At 40.0% G+C, this 17,747-nt stretch overlaps 2 protein-coding genes across 4 annotated transcripts in view; one reads left to right on the top strand and one right to left on the bottom strand.

Moving 5' to 3' along the window:
- Positions 1 to 8,449, bottom strand: part of LOC124215870 (adenylate cyclase type 6) — a 112,375-nt gene extending 103,926 nt beyond the window's left edge. The window contains exons 1-2 of one of the 3 annotated variants that reach the window (XM_069134948.1): positions 8,130 to 8,449; positions 4,418 to 5,520 (exon numbers count right to left, since the gene is read on the bottom strand). The gene's annotated coding sequence lies outside the window, so the exon portion shown is untranslated. Of the gene's footprint in view, positions 1 to 4,417; positions 5,988 to 8,129 lie in introns of those variants that run through there. The other 2 variants (XM_069134949.1, XM_046619721.2) reach the window with 2 other exon arrangements.
- A 3,536-nt stretch (positions 8,450 to 11,985) lies between these two features.
- On the top strand, positions 11,986 to 17,747 carry LOC124215957 (uncharacterized). Its single transcript, XM_046619929.2, has 8 exons — positions 11,986 to 12,058; positions 12,613 to 12,833; positions 13,950 to 14,292; positions 15,608 to 15,883; positions 15,960 to 16,192; positions 16,489 to 16,752; positions 16,840 to 17,095; positions 17,379 to 17,747. The coding sequence occupies exons 1-8, from the start codon at positions 12,001 to 12,003 to the stop codon at positions 17,558 to 17,560; spliced, it is 1,833 nt and encodes a 610-aa protein (XP_046475885.1). The 5' UTR covers positions 11,986 to 12,000; the 3' UTR covers positions 17,561 to 17,747.

Genomic DNA, 17,747 nt, shown 5'->3' with positions numbered 1-17,747 from the left:
ACTGAGGTTTTGTTTGAGTGTACGCCAGATTTCGAGGGTGTTCAACCCTTCGAAATTTATCGGGTTTAGGTTTACACGTGTCGGTGTGGTGGAAAAAATGAAATGAGAAGAATTTTCAAACATATTTGCGAGAGCGCAGTGGGATTACAAATGTGACACGGTAACGAAGATGGAAAGGAAAGAAAGAGAATAAAGAAAAAAACTGCTAGTAGGGGACCCCCGTGCGATTCGGCGCTGATGATCATGGGGAATTGGGTCAGCGATAACAACGCTCTTATGTAACCGGACAAACAAGCGCATGCAGGAACTGAGTCGAATAATCGTTGAAAAGCAATGAAAGGGGTTTGCCAACAGAGTTTAATGAACAGCCTAGGGATACTGGTTGGAGAATAAATCGATAACTTTCATTAATTTTATTGCGATATGGTGCGTGTTGAGTATTTATCAAATCATTACGTTAGTGAGCTGCAATCGATTGTTTAAAAATGAGAAAGAAAAAAAAAGAAAAGAAAAAGTAACGTGTCTACTGAAATTGTTGAACAAAAGCTCGGACAAAGATGCGACGTTTCGAATTGCTTCGAAGCGGTTAAAGTAGTGCTGTGCGATTAATCGATTAATATAGGCAGCTTCGGTTAATCCTTTTTTCCGATTAATCGATTGATCGACGATTTCGATTCGTATACCGACTGTCCTGCAGAATTATTATGACGCAACGTCGATTAAGAGATTAATCGAAACTGCCGATTAGGGAGTTCAATCGTACAGCACTAGTTAATTAAAAATCTGATAAAGTCGTTCGATTTCACTTTACGATGACTGATTTTATTCGGCAGATTCACTGAAACACTTTGTTTTAGTCACGTTGACATTGTTAAATATTCGACTTTGAAACATCGCACCGATATTGACAACGGTCAAGATATAGCAATGTTGAAACGACTACTGAAAAAATGAATTATCCGTTGAAAAAAAGAATTATCTCACAGTAGAGTGCAGAAATCAAACAAATTTACCTGATTCTTAAACATTTTTAAATGGTTCGAAACGAGGCGTCGGTGTCTGTATAATTAGCTTTACCTCACGCCCTTCAATCACGCACTTCAGTTACCTGAATACAGAAAAGAATTCGGGAATCTTTCTTTTTTTAAACGATGCCACTGCAGTGGCTTCTGTAACTGAAAGGGTTACATTTTCGATATTTCCTATTTGTGAATTTTCAAAGGGTTCGGTAAAATATTGCTGAACTTTACTGGAAAAAAAAAAATAGCCAAATGATGAAAAAACTGTTTTCAAAGATCTATAATTTATGCTCTTGTAATTCGCACGGATCTGTCTCTCTCTCTCTTTATGTATAAATATCTTTATATCGTCTAATATTGCCATAGACACAAGTAAAATATCTATCCATCCATCTCTCTCGCTCTCTTCGATGATTGGATATTGATAAAATATTTTCCCTAAAATAGGACGAAACCCTCGCGTGTATATATAGCGTATGTACATGTAGATAGGCGGATGAAATGCTCAGCTGTGAAGCGCGTCGTTCACCGAAGCGTGCGAGTATTACCACCACTTTCCTCTCCTCTCCTCTCCACTCCTCTCCGCACCACTCCGTGAGGCAGCAGCTGCCGAAGGCTTGAATGAACTTTTACTCGCTCCTCGGGATTGAAAAACGATTCAGATCAAAGGTGCGGAGAGTTTGAAGCCTGTCGAACCGGAAATACGCTCCGCTAGTAAAAATTTGAAAAAAAGAAACACATCGTTTTTTTTATATCCTTCCCTCCTTTTTCGCGATTGTTTGCTTCTAGTTAGACATCCGTCGAAAAAATGAACGCGCTTTCGTTATTACGGAAGTGAAATAAATCGATGCGATCAGTCTCTGATTATAGATCGACGTACACTTTTTGAATCGATCTTAACTCGATGTGAATTATTACACCGAAAGTATGTATTGTATAATGAATTACGATTTGTAAATTATTTCCGACGTTTGTTTTTCAAATACGAATTGGAGCTTAGCCGGATCAGCTGCTTGGCTTACAATTAACCGAAGCTCAATTCCAATTCCCTCATCTTATCAAATCTTATGCTTCGTCCTTGATATTAATCTTGTACGTATATCCTTGGAAGGATCTCGTTATGAGAATACAAATTCCCACGGAATGGGGAAACATCCTTTCGACGGAATTCAACTGGCCTCATAATCGCGATCTGGGGATCAGTGTTCCTGGTATAACACTCTTCAAATTTATTCAATACGTCAGCTGTAATTCAAACAATTTATATCATCGACTAAGCGTTTATCGCGTCAACGCATGTAGTGAGGATCAATTTAAATCCGATATTTTTATGGAGAAATTAACTATACTCCGATATGGTACTTTCAAAAAATTAGACAATTTTGCAAAAGTAATTGCTGATCGCCAATCGATATCGGGGTGTTCAATTATTATCTCCGGATCGTGCTGTCGCGTAATTTGCTTTTGCTATTCGATAAATTTCCAAGCTTCGCGGTCCTTTCCGATAGTCGTTGAGTAGGAAATTCAAAATTTTCGGTCGTTCAAGTTTCGCTCGTCTTACTCAGCTTACGATTATGTGTCCCATAAGCTTCGCAACCCTCTTGGCGGATGGTTAACTCGTCGTTTGTGGTCCCATAGAATTCTGAACACGTTTTCCGCATCGTCGAAACAGTTCTGTGGATTTTCGTCTAAATGTATTTACTATTTTATCGCCCGTTATAATAATTTACACCAATGACTGGAATATGTCGGCTCGAGTGTAATAAGATACTCTGAAAAATATCGCACACATAGGTGTAACGCATGTTCCACATCGACTAAGTATAGGAGTGTACTATAATAATCGCTTATTACCAATCCGTAATCCTAATCCCTGCAAGTTGCCTATCCCTTAATCCCTGCAGGCCCAATTAAAATGGCATCAAAGTCATGATATCGATAAGTATAATTCAATTGATAGATTATCCTCACGAAAGCTTTTTTTCTCCTACCATTATTCAGGCCGGGATAAAAATAACTTGCTGATGAGCAATTAATTCACCTTTTCTTTCCAATCATTTTTTTATACGTTCCACGTTTCGAACTTTTCTCGCATAAAATTATAACGTAGGAAAAATCGGCCATTTTATACTCCTCATGTTTCATAACGATTTGCGAAGTTAACTACTCGGAAATCCGGAAGATCGAAATATAAACTTCGAATTTCATAAATATACGAACACCACGAAAAAAAAGGGCAGCTAATGAAAGTTACAATCTACGGGAATTTATTATAGGAAAAAATAAAAAATCACACACGTGGCACTTATCGTATTCGTTTCGTGAATGTATATATGCCGCAAGGCCAGGGCAATCGGGTTATTTTCGTTTTTTCGAGCAATAATAATATACATATAACTTAATTAGACATACAACGACGTAAGCTCGAGCAGCACGTTTATCTGATAAGACGCGTATATAATTCCTTATACAATCTCGTAAAAAAATATTTGCTTTTCAAATTTCAACGCAGACTCGGATCCGGCCCAATCGGATCATAATTATAGCCACGTTGTATTATATATAACTCGGTATACCCACTATACGAATGAATATGCCGCTGATTTTCTTCCTCTATTTCTCTCTCTCTCTCTCGCTCTCTCTCTCTCTCTTTCGCTCCATTTGTTAGCTTACAGTTTTTAGGTAAATAGAAACAATGATAAGCTAACATAACAAAAGTTATGTCTAGCAATGGAGTGAAAGAAGACTTCCAAATATTTCAAATTATTTCTATGCCAGCAATTACAATATGCAAATCATTAGCTTTAATTAATCTTCAATTAATTTCCGAAGCTTCGATATGATAGATTAAATTTCTGAGACGATTAAAACTAATTCAATACACTTCATTTTATTAGTTACAGTTAACAGAATATTCTAGTTAAATGCTTACATCATCCTTACGATAACGGTTTGAATATCTTTGAAATTGCAAACAAACTGTTTTACAAGTACTTACTTAATGTAACAATTATACAATTGTCAATACAACATTTTCCACTTAGTGGAACGCTAAGTCTGTTCGTTCGATTTACCAGATTAATTCACGTAAACAAGTCGTTAACACCCAATTGCTTTTGTACAGACGTTAAATTAATGGATAAGGTAAACGAAAATAAAGTACCGTAGATTATCTGATTATGGTAACAAAACTGTCATTTTCCATTCTGAACTATACTGCATGTATTTGGTAAAGAATAACAGAATTCAAGGACTTAAGAGAGCGTAAACGATAACAAGAAATTTCTCTCGACGTGCTGAGAGAGGGAAGGAGAAAAGTAGAAAAAGGAAAAAAGTGGAGAATGGGTTGAAGCCCCGCGTTCAGCGTCGCATCAGTGTGACGCAAATGCCTTACTTACCCCGTTAATCTCGCTTCGATCGCATCTCAATTGCGTAACTTTGCACTTGTTGTGTCACTCTCGGTATAATTCCCTCCCTCGCCCCTCCTTTTACTCCATCAACGTCCTTACGGTTGCAGTTTGAGGTCACAATTTATGCCTACAGTTAATACAACAAGACCGTGTACATACGACTGTTGCAGTGAATACGAAAAGACCGCGTACATACGCCTATTTGCTACGCTTCACCACAAACCAAGGACTATATTATACACCCGCACTGTTTATACACACAAGTTTGAATAATCCCGCTCAATCAGTTCCCGACGATCCGGTCAACTCACGCACTTTATGCTCGCATATATGTTCACATATATATATTACGTACATTATATGCATACGACAAATTTAATACTCTTCGCTATCGTTACTTCGACACTCACCCATGATATTTAAGAGGGCTTCATCTTTTTCTCTTCAATTTTTATTAATATATTGTACCTACACGATTGTATAATTGGTTCCTGCACTTTAATATTTTTCAGCACCTTCGGAAATGATTAATTAATAACGCAGCTTTTTACATCTGCATAATTATTCCGTACTCACTGGGTTTTTTTGTACACATTTATGTTTTTTTTTTTTTTTTAAATTTTTTCTTTATTTCTAGTACTATCAATCAGTGTCTGTTTGATATTACATCGAGGCTTTTGAGTTTCAGTTCTATATTACAATAATTTTTATTTCTCTTAAATTTGGAAAAATTTGACTCTCTGCTTTGTTAAACTTGTATCAGTTATAATTTTTTTTTCTTTGTTTCTTATTTTTTCATCGATCACTCTGATTAATTTCCGATTTATTGAGGAGGGGAATTCTCACTTACAGGCGGTCGTCGAGCCGCGGAGCGTCGCGTGTTGAGGCCGCGCGTTGACTGACTGCGGCAAGCCGAGCGAGGATCCGCCGGCTGTGATATGGAAAGGACGCCGGGCGTCGCGGCGCCGACGCCTCCAGCACGAACGAGGACCTTCGCCGTTTCGGTTCGCCATAACACAGGTATTAATAGGTATGTTATCTACTGGTAGGTTCGCCTTTGTAAGGTCATACTCGTTGTTACATGTATGTACCTACAATGTAAAATGTTATGGAGAGCAGCTGCATGCAGTCTTGCTTACCGCATTTTAGCCGTCCCTAGTGCCTACCATATTTTTATTTACCGACGACCCTTGCGATCAAAACATTGACAATTTATTATCCTAAGACTCTCTGAAATAGCACTCAGTGCAAGCTGATATAAAGACAAAGAAGAAAAGAGACGTGAGTCTTTGTAACAGCGAAACGATCTCTGCGCCTGATGCAGGCAAGCGGAGTTACATCACACGTCCAAGTTGAGCACCGCTTCCCACCGTCTTATTATTGCGATGAATAACTGAATTTAATGACAGTTCTACTCTAAGTTGCTTCAGTGTTGCCGTAGTTGATTGTCCGAATTCCATTTTTCATCGTATTTCACATTCCGTAATATTCAGGTTATTTTGACAAACGATGTTTTGACGTTTGAGTTGGCCATGGCGGGATACGGTGCTCAACTTGAACGTGAGATGTAATTCCGGTTGCTTGTATCAGGCGCACGGCGCGTCTAGCTGTTAGGAAAATTCACGGTATAATAATACGTACGTAGAAAAAAGGAAACGCCTGAGAAAACACCGATTGAGGAAAACGAAGGGGGAAGGAAAAATAACCGACTCACATTTCGGGGATTACAGATACGATGTATAACGTGTACATGATGGAACATGACAGATTATGACGATGATGATGACGATGATTCTCTCGCATGAAATGAGCCTGACAAAAAAACCATATTTGTTTCGGGGTCGAGTTGAAAAGGGGTCACCTCCCAGATCAGATTTCGAAATTTTTTCACGTTCGGAATTCTGGTTATTCTGATTTTCTGTTTTTCTCATTTTTTACATCCACTCGTTGAGTAAGCTACGCTGTGTGAGTGTATTTTAACTTTCGGAATTTTACTCAATCGAAACTTTGTTTTTCGGGATTTTGCTCTATAACTTGTAATCTGAATCTTTCTCAAATTTTTGGAATCTTACATTTTGGAACTATGAGAGTTTCAACCCTGCCCCTTCGTTTCGTAAAAATTGTGATACTTTTTTGAAACTTTTTTCTTCGCTTTCTTCTTGTTCTTCGGATCTCGATTCGTAGAAATGTTGGACATACAAGCTTTTATCTTGACCTCCGATTGATCCGGCCCAAAGCTCGGATGGTGGGTTGTCTAGCAGTACGCGTCCAGTGCAATTTTACTTTCAAAGTCCGAAATATTATTCCGTTTCGTCCCTGCAGGGTCGAGTATTCTCGCTCGTTTGTGATGAAATTTGAAGATCAAAGGAAGAGTAAAAATTTATCGTGCCACACGGGTGGAAATTTTGCGATTCTCGTTGCCGAGACTCGGGGGGAAAAAAAAAGTGCAGGCTGTAACGAAAATGTAAAGCTGGCAAACATTGATCACGAAACGGTAAGCTTTTTTAGCGGAGGTCAAACTTGAACGCAAATTTTTTTTTCCCACCTAATTATTGTTTGACATAAAAAATACAATAGACTTTGGAATAAGTTGAGTTGTCGTAGACTAAAATTGAAAGAATCTACTAGATTTTGAAGCTTTTTAAAGCGATTTGAAACGGTAATACGAAATTTATACTTTTTTTTTTACAAATCCAGTATCTTCAATTTTTGTATTTTTAAAGGGATCTTCGTGGCTGAAGAATACGATAATTTGATGAATACTCAACGTACGACTGTCTCTTAATGGAATTAATAAAAAGTATGAATTTTTTGCGAACTCACCTCTTTGAGGATTTTACCAGCTCTTTTCAAAGTATCAATCATCGACGGATGTTTGCTTTATTCCGGTATAATTACGTGCGGGATACAATTTCACGACTGGGTTCAATTTTCAACCGCAGAAATCTGATACAAATGCGGTGAGAGACTGCAACAAATAATTCTGCAAGCTCGAGTCTACACGCTATAATTATAATCTCCTTCTTTGATACCGTTGCGAATGTACCGAACACGATGAAATGCCGTAAATTGACTTTGAATATCCGCACACACCTCGAGATAATGGAAACGTGTTTTTGTTCTCGTTACTTCACCGTTCGTGCTTGAAATTTTTTTCCAACCTAATAAAATAATTGGAAAAATTGATTGTGCCAGGATTTTTTCCTAAATTTAATTTTCCCACTAAACAACATTAGTCAGATTTCATACGAAGGAAAATAAAACTGATTAATCAAAAAAAGAGATTTATTGGCAAAGCAATTTCACGTAATGTCGAAGAGTATACACAACTGCACGGTAATTTTCAAATTGTCTAAACGACTTGCAAACTCGAGACGCGTCGCAGTCTAAGTTTCTATCAATTGTTAGTCAACTTCTCAACTCCAATTTCGAATTCCTAATTGGCAATTACGATTTTCCAAATTGTTGCCATGCCATTCCGGATTTGCGAATAATTTATTCTCCCCGTGCCTCTGCAGCTAGACCAGAAAGCGCCGACTAATTTTAAACAGAATTAACGGGTAGCTGTAATCGTGTCTGAGAATTTCAATCAAAGATTGGCAATATACGATCTTCATAAATTATCACCACCTTTTCGGTTTCTAACGTTTAAACGATATTCATTAGTCAGCTAGCAGACTAAAAAAATCATTGAACTTACCTGCGACTATGCCGTTAAAAACTGATTATTTTTATTTTGTTTTTTTTCTTTAATTTCAGTTTCACGTTATAACACAAATTTATTGATGTTTCTATCAGTTTTCATGAAATAAAATAAAAATTTTTTTATCATAAAAATCGTTTCCCGTTATAAAAAACTGCGTATTGATTAAGTTTTGAATTCATCACGAACTATTGTTGATCGGTAAAATTTACTGATCTTCGAATCGAAATTCGTGGAACGTATCTCTCGACGGTCTCTCGACAATTCGTTAACTGAATGCGGTTACGATCACGGATAGAGTGGAACGTGTCAACAGGCATTAACTAATGCTGATAATTAACGCTCGAGCGATGAAACGCGCTTTCAGAGGTCAGCCAGCTGCTTCCAACTTTGACTCGCTCCTCTCCCCTCTCTATATCTACGTTTCTTTATCTCCCTCCAACGGCTTATCTCATCTCTACTTTTTATATACCATTTGAACACAAAGTACCAAAGAAACGCCACGCCGTCTAGCGGCGAAAATCCGCATCTTCGGCCGGCTCATATTTGATTTTAAAATACGTTATTGGTCGCGTGTTTAAATTTCAATCGTCTCAACGTGACCAAATAAAACCCTGACAGCCTGCTCGACGTTTTCCGTGTCTTTATATTCGCGTGTAGTGCAACCAAAATGATCAGCTGTTCGCTTGGTACGACGCCATATTGAATACCGATCGTCTTTTTCCATTGCGTATTTCCTGTTACCGAAAATATATTTAACCTTGTTTTAATTAACTAGATCGGTTTTTGCTTAGTTTTTCAAATATTTTTTCTAGCGTCAATTGGTCCGTACTCAAATTACTTTCATTCTACTCGTATTTTTTCAAACGAAGCGTGGTTAGGGATACGTGAGGTGTTGAGCCGCGAAAAATCCTATGAAAAATATCGGTGACGAGCCTGCGGGCTACAGGAGTGAGCGAGAGACGCACTTAAGTACGGCTACGTGCCGAGAATCCAATTTTCCTTTCAATCCAATCCGGAAATTTTTACAGCGGAACCGTGTAGCGATTTTTCCGGGAATTCGTAAATACGGTGGTGTTTGACTGATGAAAAATTCACTTACACACTGTGTTCGGAATGGAACGAATAATAATCCATACTTCTGGTGCCACGTCAAATTAAACCTCTCACTTCTATATTCATAAATGATACGTTCTGTGATCTCGGTGAAAGGATGATATTTCATAGCTTTAATCATTATACGAGTAATTGCAAACATCATTCGCGATTAGTTTTCGGGGAAAATATGCGAATCTTATATCCAAGCATCTATACCACTCGATCAAATGAAACGATCAAAATGTACCGAAAGTACTCAGAATTGTTCCTGAATAATTTTTGAGGCTCCTAGTTAAGTGCTATCGTGATATTTGATGATGAAATTTTATAGGTGACGACGGAGAAGAGTGGAAAAAAAATCAGAGCTACGCTACGTGTCTCTCGAAATAGAGAGAAATATATAAAATCATGTGTTTTTTTTTCATAAAAGGGAATTTGATTGGTCAAGAGGGAATAATAATCGCATGTTTGCATTGCCTGAAGAGCTTGTAAGAAGAGCAGAAGATCCCGAGGGATGAGAGAAGGTATAAGTTTTACAATTAGCCTGATTGGAAAAGGATCCAACTCCTCAGGCAACTGCAGCAGGTAGACATTTAATGTAATTGAAAACTAGAACATGTCTATCTAATCAGTTACAGATCCTCGACAGTCTTCCCGATTAAAGTATGGAACTAATTGGAAGAAAAATTTAAACCGCAAGCTGCTGAAATAAAGGACTGAAACAATTAATCAAGCGAAAAAAACGTTACCACGTGGAAGTTCGGCCGATCGAATATCAAATAGTATAAACAAAAACCCTGCAAGAAAATAATTTAAGGAATCGATGTAATTTATTTGATTTCTTTTTCTTTAAATACTTCATTAAAAATCCATAGAAGACGTCGGAGAAATTGACTAGGTCTTGGCAATGAATAATTGATGGAACGTGAGAAAGATCGGGATTGAAAGTGAAACAGGATTAAACAAAATGAGAGGTGAAGGAGAAAAAAAAAAAAAACTAAAACAAAAATACGACATCTTGAAATAAATTAACTCAGAAAGGCTCATTAAACTTGGCTCGGCTAATGCAAAGTGTATTTTGCACTCTCGATGTCTGATGACATTTCGCTCATTGACATTATATTATCACGCCCTCTGTAATGGATTTTTCGTACATATATATATATATAGTTACAAAGGGTGAAATCACCCGTTTTGCCCCCTTTTAATGATCGAGTAGTCATCATAGATAAAAGACGTTTATAAACCTCTTATGTCTTTCAAAAGAATAAGGTTGCTGCGTCAACCAACATTATTGTAAAAACAGTCTTGTTTCAGACTTTAAACGAGAAACACATATTACGCAATTAAAGCTTTTTCACAACATTTTATTCACGCTTTTGATTTTGACTTGATAAGTAAACTCGCGGATCCATATTTATTTCCGTAACGTCAACGAACGTTACAATATATATATATCATATCCGTAGTATGCATGGTAAGGTTACATAGCCGACATCGAAAATTCACCCTAGCTTTAAAGGCCGAAAGCAATCTGAGCGTAAGGAACGCGGTAAATTGGCTAAGGATCGTACGTGTAGGTATAAAATACGACAAACGGAGCTTTATACCATCTTTTGCCTGTCAACACGCCTGCCAAACGGGACGCAAATCGCATCATCAGACCGACTCAACATTTATTGCCAATTTTCCCGATATCAAGAGATTTTTTTTTTATGCGCCCGAGTTATTCTCGCCGAAGAAACAACGGAGGCGAAGTCGTAAAGTTTATGCCTATTCGATAGACTCGCGATCCGTAACAAGCTCTTACTATCGTTTTACCACACACTGAAGATACGATAATTTTTTTCTGTTTTTCTTTTTAGGAAGGCGGATTCCGTTTGACAATGTGGTCAAGACTTTACGTCTCTTCGCGCTGAGAGTAGCTAATTTTCTTACGCTCAAAATCAAGTTCCCGGTTCATTATTCACCCGGTAAAGTGACGAAAATAAATAATGAAGGAGGGAAAAATTCGGGGGCACGTATTTTCAGATTTTAATATAAGTGTCAAGTCTCGGCTTAAGCGAGGCAATTACAGTTGTGAAAGTTTTCTGACGATCCTTACACGACTGGAGGACCCTACCCTCATTCCCCCTCATTCGTCGGAGGGTTGAAAGTTGAAACAGAGAAGTGAAGAAGCCGGGTAAATTGGACCCACAAAGACGTAAATTAATTAGGCCTTGTTATATTCTCAGGCTTAATTAAGCCATACAAACCAAGTTCTCTCGATATCTCGAGACAAAAAGCTTGATTCTCCTGCATCGAGTCATCGCTTTCACCCAATCCCCATCCCACATGCTTCCTAAATAGCAAAGTTTCGCGCATTATTTTAAATTTAAGTTTTTAGCAGATTAGAACAAAACAGTTCGTTCATATGTTGTCTGTTTTCATTTAAGAGCAATGAATTGAATTGAATGAAATCACAGATTTCATATCAAAAGTAGTCAAATTCTCTACAGGTTTTTCGATTTTTTTTTTTTTTTTTTTTCAATGAAATCAAAATGGTCCATCTCGATAAAGAATGATTTTTTTTTACCTTGAACCCAGAAAATAGATACATAAAAAAAAAAAAAAAAAAAAAAAACCAGTGAAATTCAATAGCACGTTCGAATTTTGCTATTACATCGTTTCGCAACGAGAGATAAAATGATACGATATTTTTTGTCTACGAAACATCCCCACTCCCGATGAAACACCTTGCAAGCTGCATCGTAAAAGCTGGCAGCTGCTTATGGTTCGCGGGCGATTATCGATTGTCGAAGCTTCGAAGTGTGCCGAGCTTGCTGTAGGTAAAAAAAAATTTAATCACGAAAGCTCGCGTTTCCCTATCGAATTACTAATCCTCCTTCATCATATAACCACCGCATCTGATTACCATCGTTTTAATATACAGGTATAAAAAAATATATAAACGAATGTTTAGCGGGTGAAATAAAGGGGTTGTTTTTTTATTATTCATTTTTGTTATTATTAAATTTGAATGGGAAAACAAGCAGCGATGTGGGGTGGGATGGGGGGGAGGGAGGAGGGTCGGATTTTTACCCTCCAAATGAGAAACAAACAAATTCGAAGAAAAGCGTTGAAGAAGAATCACCCGGTAAGAGGGTTGCGGTGGGGTTAAAATCCGGCATTGAGCAGGCGCGCGGACGTTTCTTCGGCGTCTGCGCGTTGATCAGGCATCGCCGGGGAAAGCGATGGCATAGAGAGTCGGAGAAGCTTTGTGAGGGAAAAATCTGCCCGCGAGTTCTGGTACCGAGGAGGCCAAAGGGTCGCGTCAAATTGGCTCGTTCGAGAGGGATCAAACGGTGAGGAGAGGAATTTTTACTTTTCATCGGTTTTGCAGGGATAATCGTTGCCCGTGTGATTCAAGGGCTGAAGTTAAGGAGGATCGGAATCAACCGCGGGGTCGACGAGCACTCGAGAGAGAAAGAGAGAAGGGAAAGGGAGAGAGGAGGGAGGGAGGGAGAGGGAGAGAGAAAGAGAGAGAGACACCCCGCCCGTAACGACGACATACGGCAAGTGCAAGTGGGCGTCGTCGTCAGGTTAGGTTTACCACGAAACTCGGTAAGACAAACACTTTTATCTATCCTCTGTATGCCCATCCGCTTATCGGCCAAAAATTTAGCCAAGTAATTTTCTCGGTAAAATTGAGGATCGTTGGAATTTTTTTCATTCTCGCCCTTGGGTTAATTTTTCGATTCGAGAACTGATCAGGTTTTTTTCGTTTTTTTTTTTTTTTTCTTTTCTTTATTTATTTGTTTGATAAAAAATTATTGCGCATTTTTGTTAAGAATCGTTTGGCTCGTTTCGATGGAATCGAAAATATTTTGGTGAATTCTTGAGGATGAAAATGTGTACGCGAAATTCGCGACAGCGTGATGAAAAATTTAAGTATAAAAGCCGCGTACCGTGTCATTCAGGTTTGAAAGAGTCTCAGGTCTTCAGAAAGAATCTTTAATGAACTGTGAGGCGAAACGAATAGTCAAATGTCTTCGCCTGTATTCAATTCGAGTGAAAGCGAGGAGGGTTTGAGAAATGGGAAACGGAAAACGGTGAATGAGGGGATGTTTTTCTTGTCCGTGAAACGCGCAGTTCCATCACTTCTCGTAAAAACCATTTTCGCGTGTTTACCGTCCATCTACGATTCCCGAGAGAGATACGTTGCGATGGATTTCGATGTCTAGACGACTCGTTCTTACCCAGTCGAGCAATCTCTTATACGAATGTTTGCTTCGACGCGAGTAAACCTAAACACACCGAAGAAGGTTTGCAACAAATGATCGGGGTTCGACGCAGAAAGAAAACCGTCGAGTGATCTTAATCCGAAAATTAGCCACTACGGTATAAATTTGAGCAAGTGTTGAGACAGCTGAAAATTAACTCGCATCTCGAACATACTGAGATAAGTTAAAGATATCGGTTTTTAAATGATCGAATAACCGCCCCTGTCGCAGGGGATGAATTTGCAGATCCGACGATGTCAGTCGATCGTTAAGACGTAGATTTCTAATTGGAGTATAAGTAGTTATAAATTGATATTGGAATTGAAATGGCAGGATTGAGATTGGTGTCCAGATGGGCAATCGGCGTTTGGGTGATCAGAGTGAATTAAATTCGCTGATTCCTCGTGGCTGGCATCCCTCGGTAAATTGAACAGGTATTATTGATGTGAACCTGCAGGTTACGTTTTTGCCGAAAGAAAAAAGGGGCGGTCGAAGAAAGCGAGTTTTTCACAAACTGGCGAGCCTGACAAGCTGCGTGACGACAATGATGGATGACGATGATCAGGAGGAGCTTCACTGTACCGGAAGTGACGTGGAGATCGAAGAATACACCGACACAGAGGAGACGCCATATGCGGCATATCAGCCGGCAGATAAGCTCTTTGACACCGATCGTCCCGGCTGGCAAAAGTTTCGCTTTCTGGGGACTTTGATGGTTGTCGTTACTTCGGTTACCATGCTGGTTATCGTGTTTCCGCTTTATCTGGAAAGTGTCAGCGCTGTTTCCAGCGCTTATACAGGTACTGGTCAGCCACCGAGCTGCGCTTTGTTTATATATATCTGTTATTTCAAAGGAACACGGCAGGGTTTGTCGCGTAAAACGGTGCACTTCGGAAAAAAGCATAGAAACCGGCCCCTCGATCGATCACCGTCACCTTTTATTCAAATTCCTGTTCGCAAACCATCTTAAGAGGGGAAGAAGAGCTTGGACGGTCTAAAATCATATTGATTTTTTTTTTCTTCAATAAATGAAGAAAGAGAAATTTGAGTTGAGGGCTTTGTTGTTAATAGTTTCAAGAAAATTTTACAATTTTTTCATTGAAATTAATAACAAAATGGCGGCTTGGCGCATATAAGTAGCGAACGACCCGAATTCGAGGGCTTTTTTGGTGACGCTTCTCCTGACATCACTGTCCATCTTATAACAGATGGAAATTTTTTTTTCAGTCAAAAACGCCTCTTCGGGTTCGAGCTCGTAGCTCAAATATTAAGAAAACAAAATTTATTTCAAACATATACCAATATAAACAAAAAATTTCATTTTTCGATCAAAGAAATTGATAACAATACTTTGGGATTGAAATTCGAAAATCAAGCCGTGAGCTCGAATCGATAAACAAGTTTTAAAGATTGTGTCAAGATTTCAGATGAATCGGATAAAAATTGACCGAGGATTGAAAATGTGGTCCTTCGCTACTTATATACACCATGCCATCATTTTGCTATTCATTTTAATGAAAAAATTGTTAAATGTTCTTCAAACAATAAATAATAATAAAAGCCCTTGAACTCAAATTGCTCTACGTGTTTTCACTTTCTTTGAAAAAAAAAAAAACAACTCCGAAAGATGGGTATGATTTTAGACCGTCCAAACACTACCCCATTTATCGTACCAAAATTGGATCGAAACAAGAGGCGAGACTCGTTGCAATCTCCATCAAACTAGTCTGTTCTGCTGAACAGCCTACGCCAATTAAACGAGCCCAGCCAATTAATGAAATCGCGATTAACCACATTCAATAATTGACAAAGGATCTGAAAACGAAGTATTTGTCAAACTAAATCGGGTTTCACACAAAGTCAGTCGCATTCACAATTCTAACGTGCAATAGTGAGATATCGACCACAAGATGTGGCATTAGCCGTGATATAAACCACTCAGCGCCTTTTAAATACATCTGATGGTCATGGAAGGTGGTACATTTGGAATTGATTGTGCCAACAGACGCTTTCCTTTCTTTCGCAACGTTAACTCCCTTTTCTGTATCGCACCAAACAAATGAAATCCAATAAAAAACGGACACCCTCCACGACGAGTAACGCTCCCTTTTTCAGGACTGTTGTTCACCTCCATCAGTTCGACGCTTCTCCTCGGATTAGCGACGTTTGTCGTCGGTCGCGTATCGCCGCCTCCACCGATGGTCCCCAACAGTATGAAGGTGAGAATACCCCGGTGTTCGATGACGAAGATCGGCGCCGTTTACGCCCTAACCGGGATCTTCCTGACCCTGTCTCTTGACCAGAACAGGGTCCTCTGCCACGTGCAGGACCCCGTCAAGGCAATCACGCTCTTCTTCTCGCTGGTATACTACTTCTTCTTCGGTCGAAAGAGTGAGTACCTATTTTTACCCTCGTGGTCTTTGGCTTTTCGAAGCGTTTTAACACCAGGCTAATTTCCTCTGACAAGTGATGACGCTCCAACGCATATTTTCCATCACTACCATTCTCGTTGGGCTCTTCATAAGCGTCGACTACGGACTCTGCGACGAGTTTCGTTGCAGAGGAAGGGAAGTCTCGGCTCACACAGCCTCAATTAGAGGCTCTTGGGGCACCAGAGCCGTCTGGACCCTCGTTTACTTCGCCAGCCTCGCCTCTTTAGCCATGTTCTTCACCATGCTCGAGAGGCATTACGCCAGCGCTGTAGGTACCCTTGATAACGTGACGTGTGCATGAAACGTACCTCCTCCATTATCAAAAAACGAACCACCTCCGTGCAGTTGTACGAAGCATTAACCCAACACAACGACCAATTAAGACCACACACTACGTGGCGAAGGGTCCTTGTTCCAGTTAAGAACCTCCAAGTAACCCGAACCGTGTCTGGGTTTGAACTTCTCTCAAGTAGTGAAATTCATTGTAGTCCGGTCTGTTGCTCCGTTGAACCTCTTTTATCACGTACTCTCCGAAGTCTAAAGAGGTCTCTTCTCTTCCCTCAGCAAAACATCAGCCCGCTTATGACGACGCAGAACAATTCCTTCCTCTACACGGTCTCTCGACTTGTTTCGTCGCGAGACATTCGACGTCGCGGTTCCGAGGAGGAGGGTGGAAGACTGTTGCACGTCACGGATCCGGACCCGAATATCAAGCCAAAGAATTTCCCAAAGCCACCGATCCTCCAAACTCTGCTCTACATCCACCTTACCTCGATGGTCATAGTCGTTGCTCTGAGCTGGATGGACACTTTGCCCGGAGTTGGAAGGGTGAGTCCACCAGCCGTTGGAAGATGGTGAAAGAACGGTGTATGAATAACAGAACATTATTTGACGACTCCTCCCATCGTCCCGCAGGGTATGTCGCCTCTTGAGCTCTATCGGAGGGTGGATAACGGGCTGCTCTGTCATTTCCGGAGCACAAACGACTGCGCGAATGTATCCGGCCACGGTTGGATCTTCCTCGTGGCTTACGTGGCCTTCGCCATATCGACGCTCAAGTTTCTCTCGATGTGCGAAAGCGCGGTTTTCACCGTAGCCGCGGCCACCGTCGCTCTACCCGTTTCCGGCATATGGTGGAGCATCTACAAAATGGACGTCGGCGTTAACGGAGGTGGGAAGCGCTTCCGGTCCAGGCAGCGTTATCTCTTCTTCCCCGTGCGCTCGTTATTGTGTGTTCCAAGGGACATGCTGGGGGGAGGGGGTTCGGATGCCCCCGAGCTGTGATACTTGCAAAGATACGTGGCCACGTATACGCGGACACTTTGCAGAGCTACTTTAACGCTGATGTTCTTCGTTATCTCATCGCACTGGGCAACATCTCGGTCTTATCGTCCCTTGGAACCTGACGACGAGTGTGAAGTTGAACTTTTAACCAAGATTGGAATAAATTTCAGGAACGATTTTCTGGTCTCCGGGAGTAACTGGCGAACTGATCTGCGCCCTGCTCGGTCTTCCGGTGGTTCTGCTTGGTCTTGGCCTCTTGGTGCGAGCTCACTTCAAGGACAACAATCAGCCGTATCATTCGGTCCAACCGGCCTCCTTCGTTCGGCAGGAGTCTCAGGATTCCGAAAGATGAATCTCGTCGAGGATAAGTATCCGCATAACGACTTCCCAGATTCTCGCCTCGGGATACAGGTTTTTAAGAAAATACCGCATATTCGTATAAATATGCTACTGTATTTATAACCAGCACATAGTATAACACAAACGAGCGCGAAGAGCGGAAGACTATGTTCGAAAAAAAAAAAAAAAAAATAGAAAAA

Source organism: Neodiprion pinetum, chromosome 4 (genome assembly GCF_021155775.2).
Source record: "Neodiprion pinetum isolate iyNeoPine1 chromosome 4, iyNeoPine1.2, whole genome shotgun sequence".
Taxonomy (NCBI): Eukaryota; Metazoa; Arthropoda; class Insecta; order Hymenoptera; family Diprionidae; genus Neodiprion; species Neodiprion pinetum.
This window is presented reverse-complemented; position numbering and strand designations above follow the sequence as displayed.